At 37.0% G+C, this 18,578-nt stretch overlaps 1 protein-coding gene across 1 annotated transcript; it reads right to left on the bottom strand.

The window, feature by feature from the left end:
• Window positions 1-819: 819 nt before the first annotated feature.
• Window positions 820-17,700, bottom strand: LOC311083231 (U2 snRNP-associated SURP motif-containing protein). Its single transcript, XM_084114623.1, has 24 exons — window positions 17,626-17,700; window positions 16,757-16,843; window positions 15,547-15,658; window positions 14,099-14,208; window positions 13,847-13,914; window positions 13,362-13,456; window positions 13,214-13,278; window positions 12,908-13,073; window positions 12,591-12,796; window positions 10,736-10,779; window positions 10,040-10,144; window positions 9,039-9,105; window positions 8,747-8,913; window positions 8,436-8,598; window positions 7,508-7,587; window positions 6,890-6,977; window positions 6,651-6,779; window positions 6,364-6,559; window positions 6,068-6,142; window positions 5,897-5,930; window positions 5,449-5,593; window positions 5,222-5,332; window positions 2,134-2,321; window positions 820-1,308 (listed from the first exon to the last, which is right to left on the bottom strand). Exons 2-24 carry the CDS (start codon window positions 16,832-16,834, stop codon window positions 1,182-1,184), a joined length of 2,619 nt encoding a protein of 872 aa, XP_083970749.1. The 5' UTR covers window positions 16,835-16,843; window positions 17,626-17,700; the 3' UTR covers window positions 820-1,181.
• Window positions 17,701-18,578: the final 878 nt, after the last annotated feature.

Genomic DNA, 18,578 nt, shown 5'->3' with positions numbered 1-18,578 from the left:
AGACCTGTCGGTCAATAAATGGCAAAACAAACTAACTTGCGTTACTTATTTGAAAAAGTAACTCATATTTTATTTTAAATTTAAAAGTAATGCGTTACTTTACTAGTTACTTGAATTTTTTTATCTGATTACGTAACTCGTTACTTACGTAACATTGTGTGTGTATAAGTGGTAAAATAGATTAGTCGAGATTACTCACATCTAACATTAAAGTTTTTGTTTATATAAAATATGTGCGTATATATATTATATTTATATACATGTATTATATATATATATATATGTGTATTTATATATATGTTAATAATATCACTCTTACTATTTTTCTCAGTATTAATGGATCTTTATAAACATTTCAAGCTTCCTTTATATTTTAAGAATATATTTGCTGGTCTTTGGTATAACATCTAGAAACCCTGCTCTACTCAAGTATGTGAACACAAACCTTAACTACGCAAGTTTGAATTTGTTGCGCATTCAATGTAACACAAGTACGAGTTGTATTATAAATTCTCGTTTATAAGCACAAGGACATTGACGGCTTGTGTTCTTTTTGCAGAACATTTACACATTTATCTTTTAGATCTCAAAACTATTTTGGTCTGACCAAGGCCCTCATATATTTGATTTTGCCAATGATACACACTCTTTTAGATCTTACGAAGGAAATATTGTTCTAGCAGCTAGAGTTTTATTCTGAGCTTCCTACTATCACCATTTATAGAATTACAATAAAGCATTTAAATATATTTAACAATGTTTATAAACAATAAACAATTGCTTTATGAAAACCTCTTATATAATGTTCACACCAACATCTGTCCTTCCACAATTGTTTTTATTGTAAAGTTTAGAGGCGGAGGGGTCCATCTTGCAGCATTTTTTAAACACTGGATTTAAAACAAAACACAAATAAAACGGTTTACAAAACAAAAATAAGATCTGTACAAGTTCACACTTCATCTTAGAAAAATTCAGCCAAGCCCAGGGTTGTGATTGCAGCAGCCACACAGAGGACCGTTCTGGAAACAAATGAACAGCTGTAAATCAGCCAGTCTGTAATCAAAGCATTGTGGAATAGAAACACGTTGATGTGCGTGACGAGAGCAGTCCATTCATAGGCTCCGTCAGGCTGTGTTAAGAGATGACTGCAGAGGTCACAGGGTTCAAAGGGTCAGAGTTCAGTGTTTGCTCTTCTTGGTCTTTTTGTGCGAGCGATGTGGTGATCGGGACGAAGACCTCCAGGATTTGTGCTGTGGTGATGGTGATTGAGAGCGTTTTGACTTCCGTGGTGATCGAGATTTTGTTCTTCATGAAAGACAAAGAGTGAGGATTAATTAAGGGCCAAGTTAAATCCACATGTACTTCTTATGGAACATGACACCATGACGTAAACAAGCACGACACAAAGTGACAAACAATTAAATCATGACCACAACCATCAGGACATTTCTGTGTAGCACCGCTTCAAAATCCCACTTCACAGAAATGAAACACTACTGTTTAAAGTTTGGGGTTCTAAAGAAATAAATACTTTTATTCAGCAACTTACATTTTTCATCAAATAATCCTAAAAAAGTATCACAGTTTCAACAAAAACATTGAGCACAACTGTTTTCAACATTGATAATAATATGTTTTTGAGCCCCAAATCCGCATATTAGAATGATTTCAGAATGATCATGTGACACTGAAGACTAGAGTAATGATGCTGAAAATTCAGCTTTGGCATCACATGGATAAATTACTTTTTAAAATAATTTTCAAATAGTAAACAGTTGTTTTAAAATGTAATAATATTTCACAACAATATTACTGTTTTCACTGTATCTTTGATTAAATAAATGCAGCCTTGGTGAGCATAACAGTCTTCACAACGTCTTTCAAAAACATTTTTTTAAAAATCATACCAACCCCAAACTTTTGAACGGTAGTGTATGTTCTGATTGGCTGTAAATGTTTTTCGATCTTAGAGTGGACAGACAAATTACTTGTAGTTGGAAACTTGATGCATCATGCCTGGTTTAACAACTGGGAATGTTTTTTTTTTTTTTGGTTAAATAAGGGGACTTTGATAATCATAATTAACAATTAGACACAAAGTGTGTGTGTGTGTGTGTGATGAGTGCATACCTCTCTCTCCTCTCTTCTTTGTCTCGACTCCTTCCTCTACTCCTTTCTCTGTCCTCACTCTTTCTACTTTTCTCTTTATCCCGTGTTTTACTTCTGTCTTCTTTATCTCTCCGCTCATCTTTTTTGGACCGGTCTTTCTGTTTCTGTGAATATTTGTCTTTCTTTTCCTGGTCGTCCTTGTCAAACTCCTAAAGAAGGAGGGACGAAAAAAAGGAAAGAAATATTGAGTTTACTGATTTATCAGTTAAAGCAAAAGTGTTTGGCTTACTTGGCTTGAACTATCAGTTTCAAAATCATTCTGATGGTACACTGACTTCTAATAAGGCAAATGACTTCTTTCCCACGCTCTCCAAATGTCTGTTCTGGGAGTATGCCAGATTGGTCAGCGGGTACAAAATTCCACGAAACGGCAGATTGCTTTAGAGCAGTACATCACACAATACACCACATCAAAGCATCACAGCAAAACAGTATTATCAGTACTACAGACATCTTAAACTCATTCACCATTTTCAATGTTGAGCTTATTCAGGGTTTATACTGTCCTGACGTAGTAAAATAAGTTGTAATTGTCTGTCTTATGACTGACGGGAGATAAAAACAACGTAAATCTGACAGCAGAGTAGATTTCACCGCCAGTTTTATTTATGAAAGATGGTGTTAATTTCATTAATGAAATCTATGACGAAAAATGTTCGTTGACTACCTTTTTTCCATGACTAAGACAACACGGACGTTATTAAACAATAACTGTGACTATATCAATATGCACAAAAAAATGCGTTGACAAAAAAATATACAAAAATGTAGTTAAAAAAAAAAAAACTTTACCAAAAAAAAAAGAGGATACAAAATGTTACAGACTGTTTTTAACAAGCCTCTACAAGCTTTCATGCTTTCAATCAGAGCTTTTCTCTTAATAAGATAAATGTTCTGCCCGGTGTTTTACTTAATGTAAGCTGGAGTTTAGCAATCTCCATTTAAGATATTCTGCTTAAAAGTGTCATTCAGTCAGTCTGTGTTGTCTAAATCTGCTACCAAAACTAGGATTGCGATTATGGTTGCGGAATAAATGCACTTACACAACCTCTGTGTGGCAGTCTTCTTTGCGGTTGTTTTAATTGGAAAACATGAATGTTATTTGGAATTATTGGAATTACTATTAGGAATTTCACTGTCTTCATGTTGAGAGAAGTTTCTTGTTTTACCAGTTTTCATAATGCAGAGAGTGTGGTGATTTATATGATAAATAGCCTATAATAACTCAGGAGTTGACGTTCTCTTGATTTGTGCTTATAGGTGAAAGTGCAATAATTCTAATATGTAAAAGTACAACAATGTTGTAATTATAATTATATTATTTGAGTAAAATCATGATTTTCAATTTAACTATAATGTGACTACATTTTCATTGACTAAAACTAGACTAAAATGCCCAGACATTTAGTAGACTAAAACTTAAACCAAAACAGGACAGGACAAGGTTGACCAAATAAGATAAAAACTAAAAAGTACATTTCATAGCACTAAGACTTAAACTAAATGAAAAAATAGCTGACAAAAATGAACACTACTGAAAGACCTAAGCTATAACTTTATCAGTGTCGTCTTTATCTCAGTTTTGTGGTGAAGTCATCTAATAGTCCTGTCTCAGGATAACATGCAAGCTTTGAAATTTTGCAACAAACCTATCTCTGTTCGATTGTAAGTGTCTATACTGTCAATTTCAAATGTATATTATGAGCAGTGTGGCCTATTGTGTCGCCAACATTTAATTCCACATACGCTTAGCTCACTATGTATATGTGAAAATGTGAGTAGTATTTCAGAAAATCTAAACAATTCTGTCATTTCTGTTATTCCTTTTGTTACGGTTGTAATATTGCTCTCTTTATCAGTCAACATGGTTCTTCTTGGCTTTTGAAATCATTTGGCTTGTCAACAAATGCACATGTACATCTATCCACTGTAATTCCGACAGTGGTATATTTACGATAGTGAATTCCACTTAACTGTATGGGGCTAGGGTTATCAAGCGACAAGAATACTTTTTGTGCGCAAAATAAATAAATAACTTTATTTATGGGCCTCTGAGTGAGTTCACGCAGTGTAACAGCGCAGCGCTTCTGGGTTGTATGTCAGAACATAGGCTCACTATTGGCCAGCATCACATGCATCACACACATGGACCAGCGTCGGCCAATAGTGAGCCTACGTTCTGACGTACAACCCAGAAGCGCTGCGCTGTTACACTACGTGAACTCATTCAGAGGCCCATAAATAAAGTCATTATTTTTGGGGGGTTTTGTGCACAAAAAGTATTCTCGTCGCTTGATAAACTTAAGTTTGAGCCACTGTAGTCACTTGGACTATTTTAACGATGTCTTTACTAACTTTTCTGGGATGGCATATCGATTACCTAGCAGCCTATGAAGGAGTGAGCCAGCTCTCAGATTTCATCAAAAATATCTTAATTTGTGTTCCGAAGATGAACGAAAGTCTTACGGGGTTGGAACAACATGAGGGCGAGTAATTACTGACAGAATTTTCATTTTTGGGTGAACTAACCCTTTAAATACGACGTAGCAGAATTCTGAGCTTTTGCATCTATAATACATGTAAACCTGGCTGATGCCAAGGTCAGATGAGAAAATGTACCATCAAAAAATGTCTCAAGGCTAGAATGCACTAAACGACATTTGCCCAGATTTTTGCCCCTATTCTGGAGGTCTGGAGGAATTGACATTAGTTTCTGAATGCCAGAGCCAGTCTTTACATTTGAGTTAACAGATTTAGCAAAAAACTGTATCGTGTATGATGGTACAAACTCCAATTTTTTAGCTTCAGATTTCAGAATACATCCAGTTAGATGATATCACACAAACATGCTTGATATTCTGAGTTGATTTTAGAACACACATTGTTTTTATTTGTGAATGATGATTTGTTCCGATTTTAAAAAACAAGTAGTGTATTCCAACCTTTGAATGTGATATCATGTTTTGTATCATTATAGTACACTGTATTGAAAAATCAGCACCACAATTATCCGTTGTTGCAATTGATTATGTTTGAGAGTTGTGTGTACCTTCTGTAGCAGTCTGTTTCTGTAGTGTTGAACTTGCTGTTGGACATTCATACTGGACTTCCTCTGTCGCTTACCCGACTCCAACTCATCCTGGAAATTCATCACCTTCACCTGCAATATGCACACACACTTTTATAGTGTCTGGGAACACAGTTAGCTTTAGAGCTACATCTGTCTGTGAGTGTGTGGGAGGGAGAGAGTGAGACAATACTGAGTGAGTGACTAACCTCCAGTTCTCGGAGACGTGTTCTTTTGCTTTCAGACAGCTCAAAGTTTTTCAGAGAACTCTTAAACTCTGCCCCCTCGTACCTGCTGGGGCTGTCAGCTTCATCACTGCTGATATCAGAATCACCATTGTTCTCCTTTAGGCCACTGCATGAGAAAAAGAGGGCAGGAAACAATGAGGTCACCAAAACTGAAAAGAGTGGCGTATTTTCAAATATTTCCTCTTCATAAATCAATGTATATAGCCTAGATTTACTAAACAACTTTGCAAACGTACATCCATAAGTAAACAATTTAGGAAATGTTTAATGGATAGTTCACACAAATAAGGTAATAAAAAAAAGCATGTGACTTCATGAGGCTGTTGAAATGATCCAATCATGTGAAAAAAAAATTCATCCACTAATCACAGAGAATAAGTAAAATTAATATCATCCGACAAGCTCTTACCTTAAATTCATCTCAGTGTCTGAGTCATTCTTGGCTGAAAGAATGATGAGAACAGTTTAAAAGGGTGCAGCAGTTGATAGGAACCAATATATTAGCCTGGATAGTCTGGAAAAAGCAGTTAATAAAAAGGCTGGAAAATTATCATGTTTTACTCTTCGTGTTGGAGTCTACCTGAGGATTCTGAATCCACCTTCTCCCATTTGGATAGTGCGACAGTGGGTAAAGTCTTATCTGAGCCCTCATCAACTGGATCAGACACACAAAAACAAGCACAGAAAGGAAATAGAGGTATCTTAAATAAAAATCAATGATACAACAAAGGCAATAGGAATATTGTATATTTTTGTTCAGATGAGGAAGTAGGCCATCAATAACACAAATTATAATAATAAAATAGTTATTCACACACCCACAATATTGTAATGAACAAGATAAACATCTAAAGACCACAGCGCCTGACTACCTACATGGCACACCATCAATATCATCTATTGAGTTTCCTAGGGGAACACCGTCAATGTCGTCAACTGGTACACCATCTATAGAGGATGGATCCCAGGTCATAGGTGACCCATCAAGGTCATCAAGGGGAGTACCATCAATTTCAACTTTGTCTAGAGGAATACCATCCAACGGCGCTCCATCCAGATCAGGAGATTCGGGCTAGTGAACAGAACATATTACACATAGTTCACTATACAGATCATATTCAGTTTAATTATAGATTTTTTTTAATTTATTGGCCATAGATTACCTCTGCTCTTTCAATGACTTCCTCTCCAGGTTTAATGAGTCCAAGGAATATATTTTGCAGTTGAATCAGGAAGGAGTCTGGATAAACTGCCCAGTCCTCCCACGCACGAAAACATCCCATGATCCTTTGCTGGAGAAAGAGAGAGATGTAAGAGAGAATTATAGTTGGGGAGTAGGATCACAGATCTCTGCAGGGGAAGAGCTCAAGACAGATGATGAGCAAGAACAGACTATTCCCACCTTAAACTGCTCTGCCTGGAGTCGAGCCTGGATGTTCCGATACGCTTCACTGATGTCTCCAAATATCTGAGGCAGCTTTGTCTCAAAACTATTACACAGTAAAAAGAAAACACTTTTCATTAGAGACAACATTCAAGTTGCGATGTAACTGAAGTAGCGATAGACCTTTTATCCACATTGTGACGTACATTCAAGTGAAACAGAAAAAAAAGTGTAGTGGGGACTTCAATCCACTGGATGTTGATTGGATGGAGGGAGATCTGAATGCAAGTTTGCTGTTAATCACAAGAAAGGGGCAGCCTAAGTTGACTAAATGATTGGAGAAGTCCGGTATATGTGATCAGAGAGAAGTTTGTTGTTTCACCGAAAAATATGACAGTTTGATTAAAAATTACATGGTAAAAAAAAAAGAATCATGCATGAATGAATGGTTCACAATAAGATCAATTACATGCATTCAGAAAATAGTTTGATTTTCCATTTAATGCCAACTTTAGGACACAAGAAACTTTAATCATGTCAATGTTGTAGGTCCAAAGCAATTTCAAAAATGCAAAAAAATGCAAAAAAACAATCAAGAAAACATAACATATCAAACATTTTGCACCACTGACTCACAATTTGCGGTAATATGATGCATTGGCCACTTTGGCACAGGAGTTGTAGAGGATGTCAGATATCAGGTAAAGTCTGGCAATCTGCAATACACAAAACATCAGACAAAATGTCCAAAAGTGTGAAAAAAGGCTACGCCTAGGGCTGGGTATCGTATTGAGATTTTCGATATCAATACCAATACTTTGACTTCGATACACTATGTTACAAATCAACCGAAACTCAGCGTATAGGCTACTTGCCTCACAGACATGAGAAATAGGCATATAGAAAGCTTGAAATGTTTACTTTTAAATGAACCAATTCGAATCGAAAACAAATTTTCTCTGATTATGTAATCCAAATGAAAGGTGCATTTCTCTCTATATAAATGTGAACTAGTTTATTAATAAACAATTAAAATGTCTCCTTGCTATTTTTTCCAGACACATTCATAATCATTAGGTTACTTTTGACATGTGCACTGTCAAGCGCTTCATCAGATTTGTTGTGTTGCTGGTCTTGGCAGAAATTATTTTGTCGCAAATATTGCATTGCGCGTTGTAAGCATCGAGCTTGGTGAAATGTTGCCACACTTTTGATTTTTTCCACATCTTTTACATCTATGGGGGTTGGGACGCTTAAACACTACAGCCTCACGTTTGAGCCACGTCTCTGGGCGTAACCGGCGTAAACTAGTGTTTTTCCTTGATGCCTCGCCACAGCCAATCATGCTGCATGCTTATTGGCTCACTGGCATTGACGAGATTAACCCCTTAGGGATCGAAATTTGGTACCGAACGTCAAGAGGTTTTTTTGATACTCTATGGTCTCGGAGCAATTTGGTCGGTGCCTAAAAAGTATTGAACTTGATACCCAACCCTAGCTATGCCACAAACTTCAGTTGTGATCTGTGAACTCCAACTGTGTACTACTGTAAATGTGTGTGTACCTTCTTCTGCAGTGGTGTGTGCACTATAGACAGAGATTCAGTGATGCAGGAGACGACCTCCTCAGCAGCCTCTGCTCTCTCTAGGCAGAACAGCATTGCATCACCGATTTCATCTCTGCGAGGAGTCAGTCCTCTCAGCAGGGCTTCCAACCGCTCTCTGTGCCTGAGACATAACACACATTCAACATGTACATGCATTACGGGGCCAAAAGAATGTGGCCACAGGCCTATGTGCATTTTACTTCAAAGTAAAAATATGCAAAAGAAAAGAGAGACGGCCTACTACATCTATTTTTGGAACACATCCTTACTCTGCCTTCAGTTGCCCTTTCTTTAGCTCTTCCTCTTGAGAAGGGAAGGAGATCTCTTCTATTTCCTCATCGCCATGGAGATATGGGTTAAGGAGAGGGGGCTTCCAAAGAGAGCCGCCCCTAAACATTCTGAAAGGGGACGTTCTCCATTTATTTGGGTTTTCTCCCTTAGAGAAGGACAGACACACAGAGAAACCGTGTATAACCGTTTTCATATAGATATGCAAACATAGCATAATTTATCTTTGAGAGTAAAACTGTGTCTGGCCGTGAAAGGCAGTAGCTCATTTACCTGTAGAATGGAGTAGAGCTTCCATCTGTAGTACACATGTTCCTGAGTCTTATTATCAAACAAAAACCTGCAACATTAACCAGACCAGGGTTGGATATGGCATTCAGAGGACTTTAGAAGTTATTTTACCAAAAATTAAAATAAAATTAAATTTCTAAAAGTTCTGTCATTATTTACTCACCCTCATGTTCTAAACCTGAATAACAAGTCTTTCTTCCATGGAGCACAAAAAGAGATATTTAGCAGAATGTCAATGGTGCTCTTTTCCAAAAAAAGTGAATGGTGGGTGACATCAGACCCGATCCTGACCTCCCTGGGGCCCTAAGCAAAATTCTGTTAAGGGGCCCTCCTACCTGACCCATGAGCCATGCAAACCATTAGCCACTGCCACACAGTCACACCTGACACCCCAGTGCTCCCACTACAATCCTCCCTCCTTTACTAGTACTAGTGAAAATGTAATTCCTGATATCAGAAATAGACATTATTACTAGAAAAAGTACATTCTTAATATCAAGAATTCACATTTTAAATAGTACAAATTGAATTATTGATAGTAATTTGCGGGGCCCTAAGCAACTTGCGTAGTGTGCGTATAGGGCTGCTCGGCTCTGGGTGACATCAATGATGCCAAATGTTATTGGTTCTCATAAAATTGAAATATGTGCATATTAAAATTGCACTGAGACAGTAAACACTTCTGAACTTCAATATCATGTGGCTTTGGAAGACTTGAATAAAGCGCACAAGTCATATAGACTGCTTCATGTCATCCTGTTACCATTCACACTGAATGAAAAAGAGAAGCATGACAATCCTGCCTAATGTCTGCTTTTGTGATTTAGGGTAAAAAGAAAGTCATACTTGTTCAGAAGACATGAGGGCGAGTAAATGATTTTGTGTGAAAGGTGAAGATGATGAATAGATACAAAACAATGCAAGCTATCCAAGTATAATAAAATATCAAATATTCTATAACAAGCAGAACACTCCTCACATACCTGAATTCAGGGTTGTTCTTTTCCCGGTTCATGATGATGGCTTCAAACATGGGACCCTCTCTTACCACAAACTCAATCATTCTGTGTATCAAGCCCAGCAGGTTCCTATCAGCCACAAAATAGATGGATGAGAGAATGAACAAGGGCACTCTCTTCTCTCCCCCACCTTTCTCAATCACTCCATATAGTCCTTACAGCCTTACCATGTCAGTTCTATCTTTTTCTTCTTTCATTTTCACTGTCTGGCAGTTTGAAACTTGTATTTTGCTCAGAATTTTCTGTCCACTCCAAATCAGATTGCTTTCTGATGTTACCATGGCCCTATGAGACCGTTTAGGGAGTGTGTTTTGGTATAATATTAACTCCTGAGGTTCACAGAAAGGCCACTTTGTGACATTCTACACATTTTCACAGTAGCAGTTACTGGGTATAAAATTATTTATGTTGTTTAAACCGCAACTGTGTTAACAGAATGGTGAAGTTGCTGATGTTGCTCAAGATGGGTAACCTCTAAGCATGTATATGTATCTGGAAGCATATGAGTGATTGCCTTGGTTACGCTCTAAGATCAGTGATGTATAACAGTATCTTTCCGATGATCTAACCACTGTGATGTAGGCGTCAGTCTACAGGTGAGTGTGTTTGTGTGTGTTTCAGTGGCAATGGTGTTTTAATAAATGGACAGAGAATGTGTACCTTTCTGGGGGGATTACCACTGTCACTACGGCCTCGGACAGAGTCTGTTCATGACGTCAAACCAAATGATGAAGATACAAAAATACAGTGAGTTTATATTTAAACAAACTGCAGAATATTCATGATTAATATCAGCAGCAGCAGCTAAACCTCTGGAAACATGCTCCGCAAACAGACGAGTTCATCTCACCGCTGTTTCTGGCTCTGTCTGGGGGACATTCTGTGTATTTTACACTTTGCTTCCTCCAACCTGTATGGCTTCACTAAGGTTATTGGCTTTTTTTAAATTATTATTCCAGTTTAAAGCTTATTCATTTAAACTGCCCAAAGACAAATTAATAAAAATGAGTCCTAACAAAGATCCAACTGCAAATGATATAAACCCAAATAAACTTAAGAGAATTGAATATTGTTCCCCATGTTGAACCTACCGATTTGATGCTATAAAAGACTTGGAAGGTTCGGATTTGACATAATTAATGACTCATCTCTGACATACAAATAGAAATTTGACCTGTAGAGACCAGCCAATCAGCTTCAACAGAATCTGTAAATCTAAGAAGCTAGACAGGTTGGTAAGAATGAAGTGTCTCTTGTTACACAGGATGTCCCCCAGGCTAATGAACATCAATGAATTTACAACTGACCAACATTATTTCTCTACAGATTCCTGGTTTAATCTGCTTGTGATTCTTTGCCTGGTACAATATACATACATTACTGTGCAAAAGTCTAAGACACATTAGTATTTTCACCCAAAAAAAGGGGGTTTTAAGCCAGTTATTTATATCTTTTGCTGTAGTGTGTCAGTAGGAAATATCAGTTCACATTTCCAGACATTCCTTTTGCCATTAATTGTAATAATCCAGTGAGATTTTTCTGATATTTCCTACTAACACATTACAGCAAAAGATAACTGGCTTAAAACCTTTTTTTTTTTTCTGGTGAAAATACTAACATGCCTAAGACTTTTGCACAGTAATGTATACGAGTCAAATCAAGCAACTTAAATTAGGCTAAATTGTTCCCACAACAGTGTGAATTTGTTGATTTTGTAACTTTCCTCAAACAATAAAATAAGTTTCTCTGACAGTGCAGCTAAATGATGATTCCATCACATTTCTCTATATATAATATATACTGTCATTCAAAAGTTTGGGGTCACTTCTGAATATTATTTTATTCAGCAGGGCCACAAAAAATTGTTTGATCTAAAGTGACAGTAAAGTGGTTTATAATATTACACAAGGTTTTCAACATTGATAATAATAAGAAATGTTTGAGCTGCAAATCAGCATATTAGAGTGATTTCTGAAGGATCATGTGACAGTAAAGATGCTGAAAATTCAGCTTTGACATCACATATATAAATTATATTTCAAAATATATTAAAATAGAAAACTGTCATTTCAAAGTATAATAATATTTTACAATATTAGTTTTTTTTTTACTGTATTTTTGACCAAATAAATGCAGCCTTAATGAGCATAAGAAACTTTTTTCAAAAAAATCGTACCACCTGCAAACTTTTGAACGGCAGTAGTCTGATGTTTTAAGAGAAATAACACCCACAATATTTGATCTAAAATGAAACGCTTTGATTCCATTTAGATTCCAAAATGTATCTATCTATCTATCTTAATACTCAGCCATGATCTTTTGTATCAACCTAAAACCACCGGACAGAAATCAAAATTTTCTTTGGCTACTTTTTATTATTTAATGATAAAACTTTTGTTTACTCCGTAATGATTCATGCTCCCAGAATACTTTTCCAGCAGAAAAAACCTTTAATAAAGAACTTGACTTCAGCATACCAAACTCTACTACACCAGGAGACAGTGTGTGTGGTTACCTTGTAAAAGTCTTCCTGTGAGCGACTGCGTGGTTTGGTGAAGTCATTTCTGAAGCGGTCTCTGGGTTGGGCGTTGAATGGCAGTCCAGAGGGTGGAGGGGGGGCAGTGGTCTTCAGCACCCCGATTGGGGTGTAAAGAGGTTGCGGAGGAATACGTACTGCCTTCCCCCAACCCAGTTTCATTTCAAAACCCATTACTGTTTTACCTGCAATACACAGACACCAGAGCTCAAAGGTCAAAACTGTCCAAGTACCTCTTTTGCAGGTGGCAGCCTGATGTTCCATTTACACTGGTTTGAGGATTGAGGATGTCTCACCGTCCAGCGCAGCCAGAGCACGCTCTGCATCTTTCCGTGTCATGAAAGCAACAAAACCACGGTTTGTGACTCTCGTTCTCTCCTCATCAGTGCGAGGCCACATGATCTTTACACTGGCCAGAGGACCATATTTTCCAAACTCCTTACAGAGCATCTCCTCTGTCATCTAATGAGAGCAAAAGCTTAGTACATAATATAACACACCTGTGTAATTACAATAATGACTGCCATCTGGTCACTGTTATGCAGTCTGTTAAAGTAACCATGTGACCAGTCAGCAGACAAAATGCTGTGGTCTCTTCTCACCTTGGGGTTGATGCAGCCGATGTACAGGTTTGTTGTGTTTGGCACTGCAGGATCATCATCAAATACTGCAAATAAAATACATAAAAAGGTTTTAGGCTTCCACTGGGTTTGTAAAGTGAAACATGTGGTGTACGTTTGTCAGAATTACTTGATCTTCGTGTCAGAGGTAAATCCAGATCTGGGTACAATCCTCCAGAGTCCCCTTTCTTTCTTTTGTATCGCTCCTCTCTTTCCTCCTGTATTCTGAATAGCAGATTGAATAAAGACAGAACGCTTTTTAGCTTACATTTTGTAACACTCTTTAAAGTCACAATGGAATGGAAGTAGCGAGCATCGGTTGTTGATTGGATTTTGAGATATGGGTGTTGAGCTAAAAAAATTAATGTGAGCTTGTGGTCGATTGTGGAGTGGCAGACTAAATGATTGAAGTCTGTCACCAGAGAGAAGTCGTTTTCACCAGATGTTCCAGTAATGAATGAAACATAGATGAATCGATCACAATAACATCATGCATTTAGGAAACAGATAAAGTTAAATTTTCATTAATGGAGACAGATATACATTTCCTTGGCTTTTTTGGTTGAGATGACCAAGACAGAAAAAAGGAAGTAAAACAATGAAAGAAACACTAACTGTTTTAATTCCTCTTTAAAAAGCTCCAGATTACTCTTCTTCTTCTCCTCTGTTTTCTTTTTAGCTGCCTAGAATGGAAAAACAACAATGATGTTACGCTAAATATTTGATTTTGTAATTTACAGCAAAATGGATCTTGTAATCTATACTGATTATGATGATCTTCTCATCTTGTTCCTTCTGACTAAATCTTACCTCTCAATACGGAGGATATTAAGCTCATCTGATTACAGTAGACAGAAGCTCACTTACAGCTTTTTTAACTTCTGTAGGTTGAACAGGTGAGGCATTCTGAGGTGGAGAATTGAATTTAGAGGCGGGTCTGTAGAGTTTGCTCTTCTTCACCTCTGCGGCTTCTTCCTCTGAGAGGTGAACAACAAACACACACAATCATAACTCTCTCCTTCTTCCATTTTAACTAACAGCTTGGATCTATCATTTTTAGTAGCCCACAACTCTTAGCTTTTTCTTGCAAGCAACATATAAGCATCATACTAAAACACAAAGTCAGCTTTAATTCACCCAAAAATGAAAATTCTGTCAGTAATTACTCACCCTCATGTTGTTCCAACCCCGTAAGACTTTCGTTCATCTTCGAAACACAAATTAAGATATTTTTGATGAAATCTGAGAGCTTTCTCACTCCTTCATAGGTTTTTATGTAATTTCATCTGCCAGCCCAGAAAAGTTAGTAAAGACATTGTTAATCGACATCGCTCTTGTGAAAAAGTCGTTATTTGGGGTTTTTTTGTGCACAAAAAGTATTCTTGTCCCTTGATAAACTTAAGGTTGAGCCACTGTAGTCACCTGGACTATTTTAACAATGTCTTTACAAACTTTTATGGGCTGGCAGATGCAATTACCTAGCAGCCTATGGAGAAGTGACCCAGCTCTCAGATTTCATCAAAAATATCTTAATTTGTGTTTCGAAGATGAACGAAAGTCTTATGGGGTTGGAACAACATGAGGGTGAGTAATTACTGACAGAATTTTCATTTTTGGGTGAACTAACCCTTTAAAGGTTCAAGGAGTCAGTAACTATGGTTACACTGGTTTACCGTTTCAAACTACTGATATCTAGAGACAGAGACACACATGCTCAAACACCCAATGAAGAGACTTAAGGTGATGATACACAGGGCAACTTTTTGAGCAATGTTGCTGGGCAATCTTGCCGAGCGATTGTTTCTCGGGCTCTTTCCCATTGAAAATGGGCAATACATTTCTATCTGGATAATTTAGATTGGTCTTGGGCCCTGTGTCTCATCTGGTTGCCCATTGATGGCAACATTGCCCAGCAACATTTCAGAAATCTGAGCAGTGTTGCTATTGTTAACTAAAACTACAACTAGAACTATTAAAAATATCTTCCAGTAATTGAAATTAACCTAATATAAGTATTAGATAAAAACTTGAAGAGTAAAATAACTTAAATGAAAATTAAATATGTTGCCTAACTGAATCAAAATAAGTTGAAGTTAAAATACTAAAATTACTAAAAACTAATTTTTCTTATTTCTCAGATAAAAATAAATTAAAGCTAAAAATAAATATAAAAAATATGGCAAAAGCACTTAAAATGACTAAAAGATAAACTGAAATGAAAACTGAATATAATAAAGGCTAATACAAAATATTAATAGATACTAGTATAATACTGAATACGGATCAGAGACTTGCAGAAATGCACGACAGCTCACCTTTAGTTGCATTGACAATGCCTCCTCGTACAAATGTCTTCACTCCACTTTTGTCGTTAGTGTCAAAAGAAGCTAAAAATTCCTCAAAGACTTCAGCAGCTTTCTCCTCCTCCTGGAAAAGGTGAGACAAACAGATGCTGGGTATATTTTTAAATAAAAATACTGTATTTCCTATCAATAATCTTTTTTTTTTAACTAAGCACTACTACTCTGGCCTACAGAGCCGTACATGACATGCGGTGTTGGGGGGACAAGATATTGTGGCCAAAAATTAAGAATTCATTCACATATTTGCTCCCTTGTTTTGGCTAAATCATGGTCACGTTGTACTAATTCATTTCCTTGTTTTAATTTAGTTAAAGGTATAGTTATCGATTTCTGAGAAACGCTGTTGAATGTGGATCGGACCGAGCACCACAATACTAATCAGCAGTAGGGCGTATACACTCATGGCGGTGGAGTAGAGAGAAAGAGCAAGACGGATACATGAAGAAAGACAGTAGAAAGGGAGATCGCTGAGAGATATTGCAAAAGGTCAGAGGACTATCACTAGAAAATGAAGGCTTATGATCAGAGCTTTAGAACCCACGTTAATATTAGAAAAGCTTTCCAGCGCTGGAGAGACGTTCAGGAAGGCCTGAAAACGGACACAGAGGCTGTGTTTTTTCTGCTCCATAAGTAACATTGGTGAGTACAGAACTAAGATATGCTGCTGTTGTAATGTTAGGTATAGTAACAGGACCGTTTTGAGTGTCAGTGTTTGCCTGGAGCTGGTGTGCTGCTGGTGACCAACAACGAACTCTTGCTTGTAAAGCCTACTCTTGTGTATTGTATGTTCATTTTTTGTTCTTCCTTGCGGTTTGTTCATCATCTTCGCTTTATTTTTTTTACAAAACATTATTTTGCTTTACTTCAGCTATGATAAAGAGACATCCACTCATGCATTGTGTGTTTGTGCATTTTGGGGGCGGAGCAATGAAGGGAGGAGTGTGTTTGTTGGTATCAACAGTGTTTCTCATAAATGGCTTACTGCACTGTAAATCCCCGTCACAAATAAACCAAAGCAAGGGAACCATAAAACATTGCCATTAATTTGATATCTATTTTTTCTTCTGCATGTCACGTGCAGGGCTCCACAGTCCGCACTGGTCATCTCAAGTGCTAAATGTTTATTGACTCTATCAAACACATTTTGCTGACAAAAACTTACCTTTTTCTTCATTTCCTCTTGTTCTCTTTTTGTTAGTGTCCTCTTCACCCCCACTGATTTCCCTTTTTTGTCTGCCATGTCAATTCTCTAAAACACAAGAGAAACGTACTGTAACTCAGATCACTGTAAAGGCGTATATTCAATCATGCAACCATTTATTCAGGATTGGGGGGACTAAGTTACATAACAATTTCAGAAAAAACTATTCTAGTGGTTATACTAGTCTGAATGTTTGGGGTGAAGGCCCTGCATACCTGACAAATATCACAAAGTATGTGACCTAATGACAAGATTTCTGAAAATAAGAATGATTTTTTTGTTACTCCATCAACATGTCCTCTTGATCTGAACTGAGGACAGCAGGATGCATGACTGGTGAAGATGCAATGCAGCTTTAAAAGATGCTGGATTATAAACCCTGCCTTTTTATGAGACAATATCACTACACACTAAGACACACTAAAACACATTGTTTGTGTATGATTCATAATGGCACTATTTAGTTCTATAAGTTATAATATTATCTTTCAATAGTCATAGACCTGCTGTTGGTGGTGTCTCCATAACTCAATCTGCGACTGTTTCCTAACCTAGCAAGCTGCCTACCTAGACAGCATTTGTGGGCATCACAGACGCCGGCAGTCTCCCAAAAAGCCGTCTAGGTGGGAAGCTCACCAGGTTGGAGTACGTTAGACAGCCTGTTTGTGTAAGTTAGCGTTATGGCTAACACCTCTAGTCCTCCGGGCCTCCTTTAAACCTGAGACAACCTTTTGCTGTCAACTGCTTTAACGCCGCTGGAGGATGTAATGAAAATGTTGCTGATGCTGCAACCAGGTACACATCTGTAAACAGTCTATATAGCGACTTACACAGCTCTTGCGTTGCAAAAACGAAACCGTTCGTTTGTTGTTAATCCGCCATTTTGAATTCTACTAGAAATGGAAATAGCGGAAAAGTGACGTCGCGTTGCAAACACCAATCAGAGCTCAAAACGCCTCATTCTGCGACTGCAGTGGATCTCCTGTCACTTCTAAAAGTTTAAAAAACGAATATGCTCGTGTAATATAAGAATGAATTTCTATAAAAGGCTGTACTAGAGTAACATTACAAATACGTTCTTATTAATTGAAATTTGATGTATAGATGGCAAGAACATGAACAGGCTGAAGTAATGACCTGAGGTTAGTCATTGCTCAGTGAAGGGTTGACAGAGTTAGCTTACAGTATATGAGGCTGTCAACCTCATGTTAATTTTGATAACATCTAGTGAGATAACACATCTAAAATGACAGAACATCATATAATGCATCCATTGTTAACACTTGCCCATGTGCTATTGTTTTCCCATCAAAATGATGAAAGGGTGGATTAAAATGGTTATTACAAAATAACAGCATGGGAATATTGTTTAAAAAAAAATAAGTAGAGAAGGAAAACAATAAGAAACATCAGTCTTAGTAAATTGTCAGTTTATATGTTAAAATTTAGTTTTACTTGGGCCATAGCATAAAAATTGCTCAATAATTAAGTAGGCCCTCCTGAAAGACCCAAACTCCAACTGATATTTATTATTAACTGATTTGATGAATGTTTCCAATGTTCAAAATATATTATTTTGTGTTCCACAGAAGAAAGAAAGTCATGCAGGTTTGGAAGAACATGAAACAACAGTAAATTATGACAGCATTTTAATTTTTTTTTGTGTGTGAACTTTACCTTTAAGCATCATGTCCAAATAAACTGAAAGACAGACCACACAGAAAACACAAAATAATACTTTACAAAAAAAAAAAAAAATCCATTGTTTGGGGTTATGATTATA

The sequence above is a fragment of the Abramis brama genome (genome assembly GCF_963993115.1).
Source record: "Abramis brama genome assembly, chromosome: 5".
Lineage (NCBI taxonomy): Eukaryota > Metazoa > Chordata > Actinopteri > Cypriniformes > Leuciscidae > Abramis > Abramis brama.
This window is presented reverse-complemented; position numbering and strand designations above follow the sequence as displayed.

Bases quoted from the DNA above. Each gene is read 5' to 3' on its own strand.
- LOC311083231 (XM_084114623.1), bottom strand. From the start codon at position 16,834: ATGGCAGACAAAAAAGGGAAATCAGTGGGGGTGAAGAGGACACTAACA. The intron at 8,914-9,038 runs GTAAATGAGCTA...TCCTTCTCTAAG, and splicing joins AGCTCTACTCCATTCTACAG to GGAGAAAACCCAAATAAATG. The intron at 6,560-6,650 runs GTAATCTATGGC...TCTGTTCACTAG, and splicing joins AAGTCATTGAAAGAGCAGAG to CCCGAATCTCCTGATCTGGA.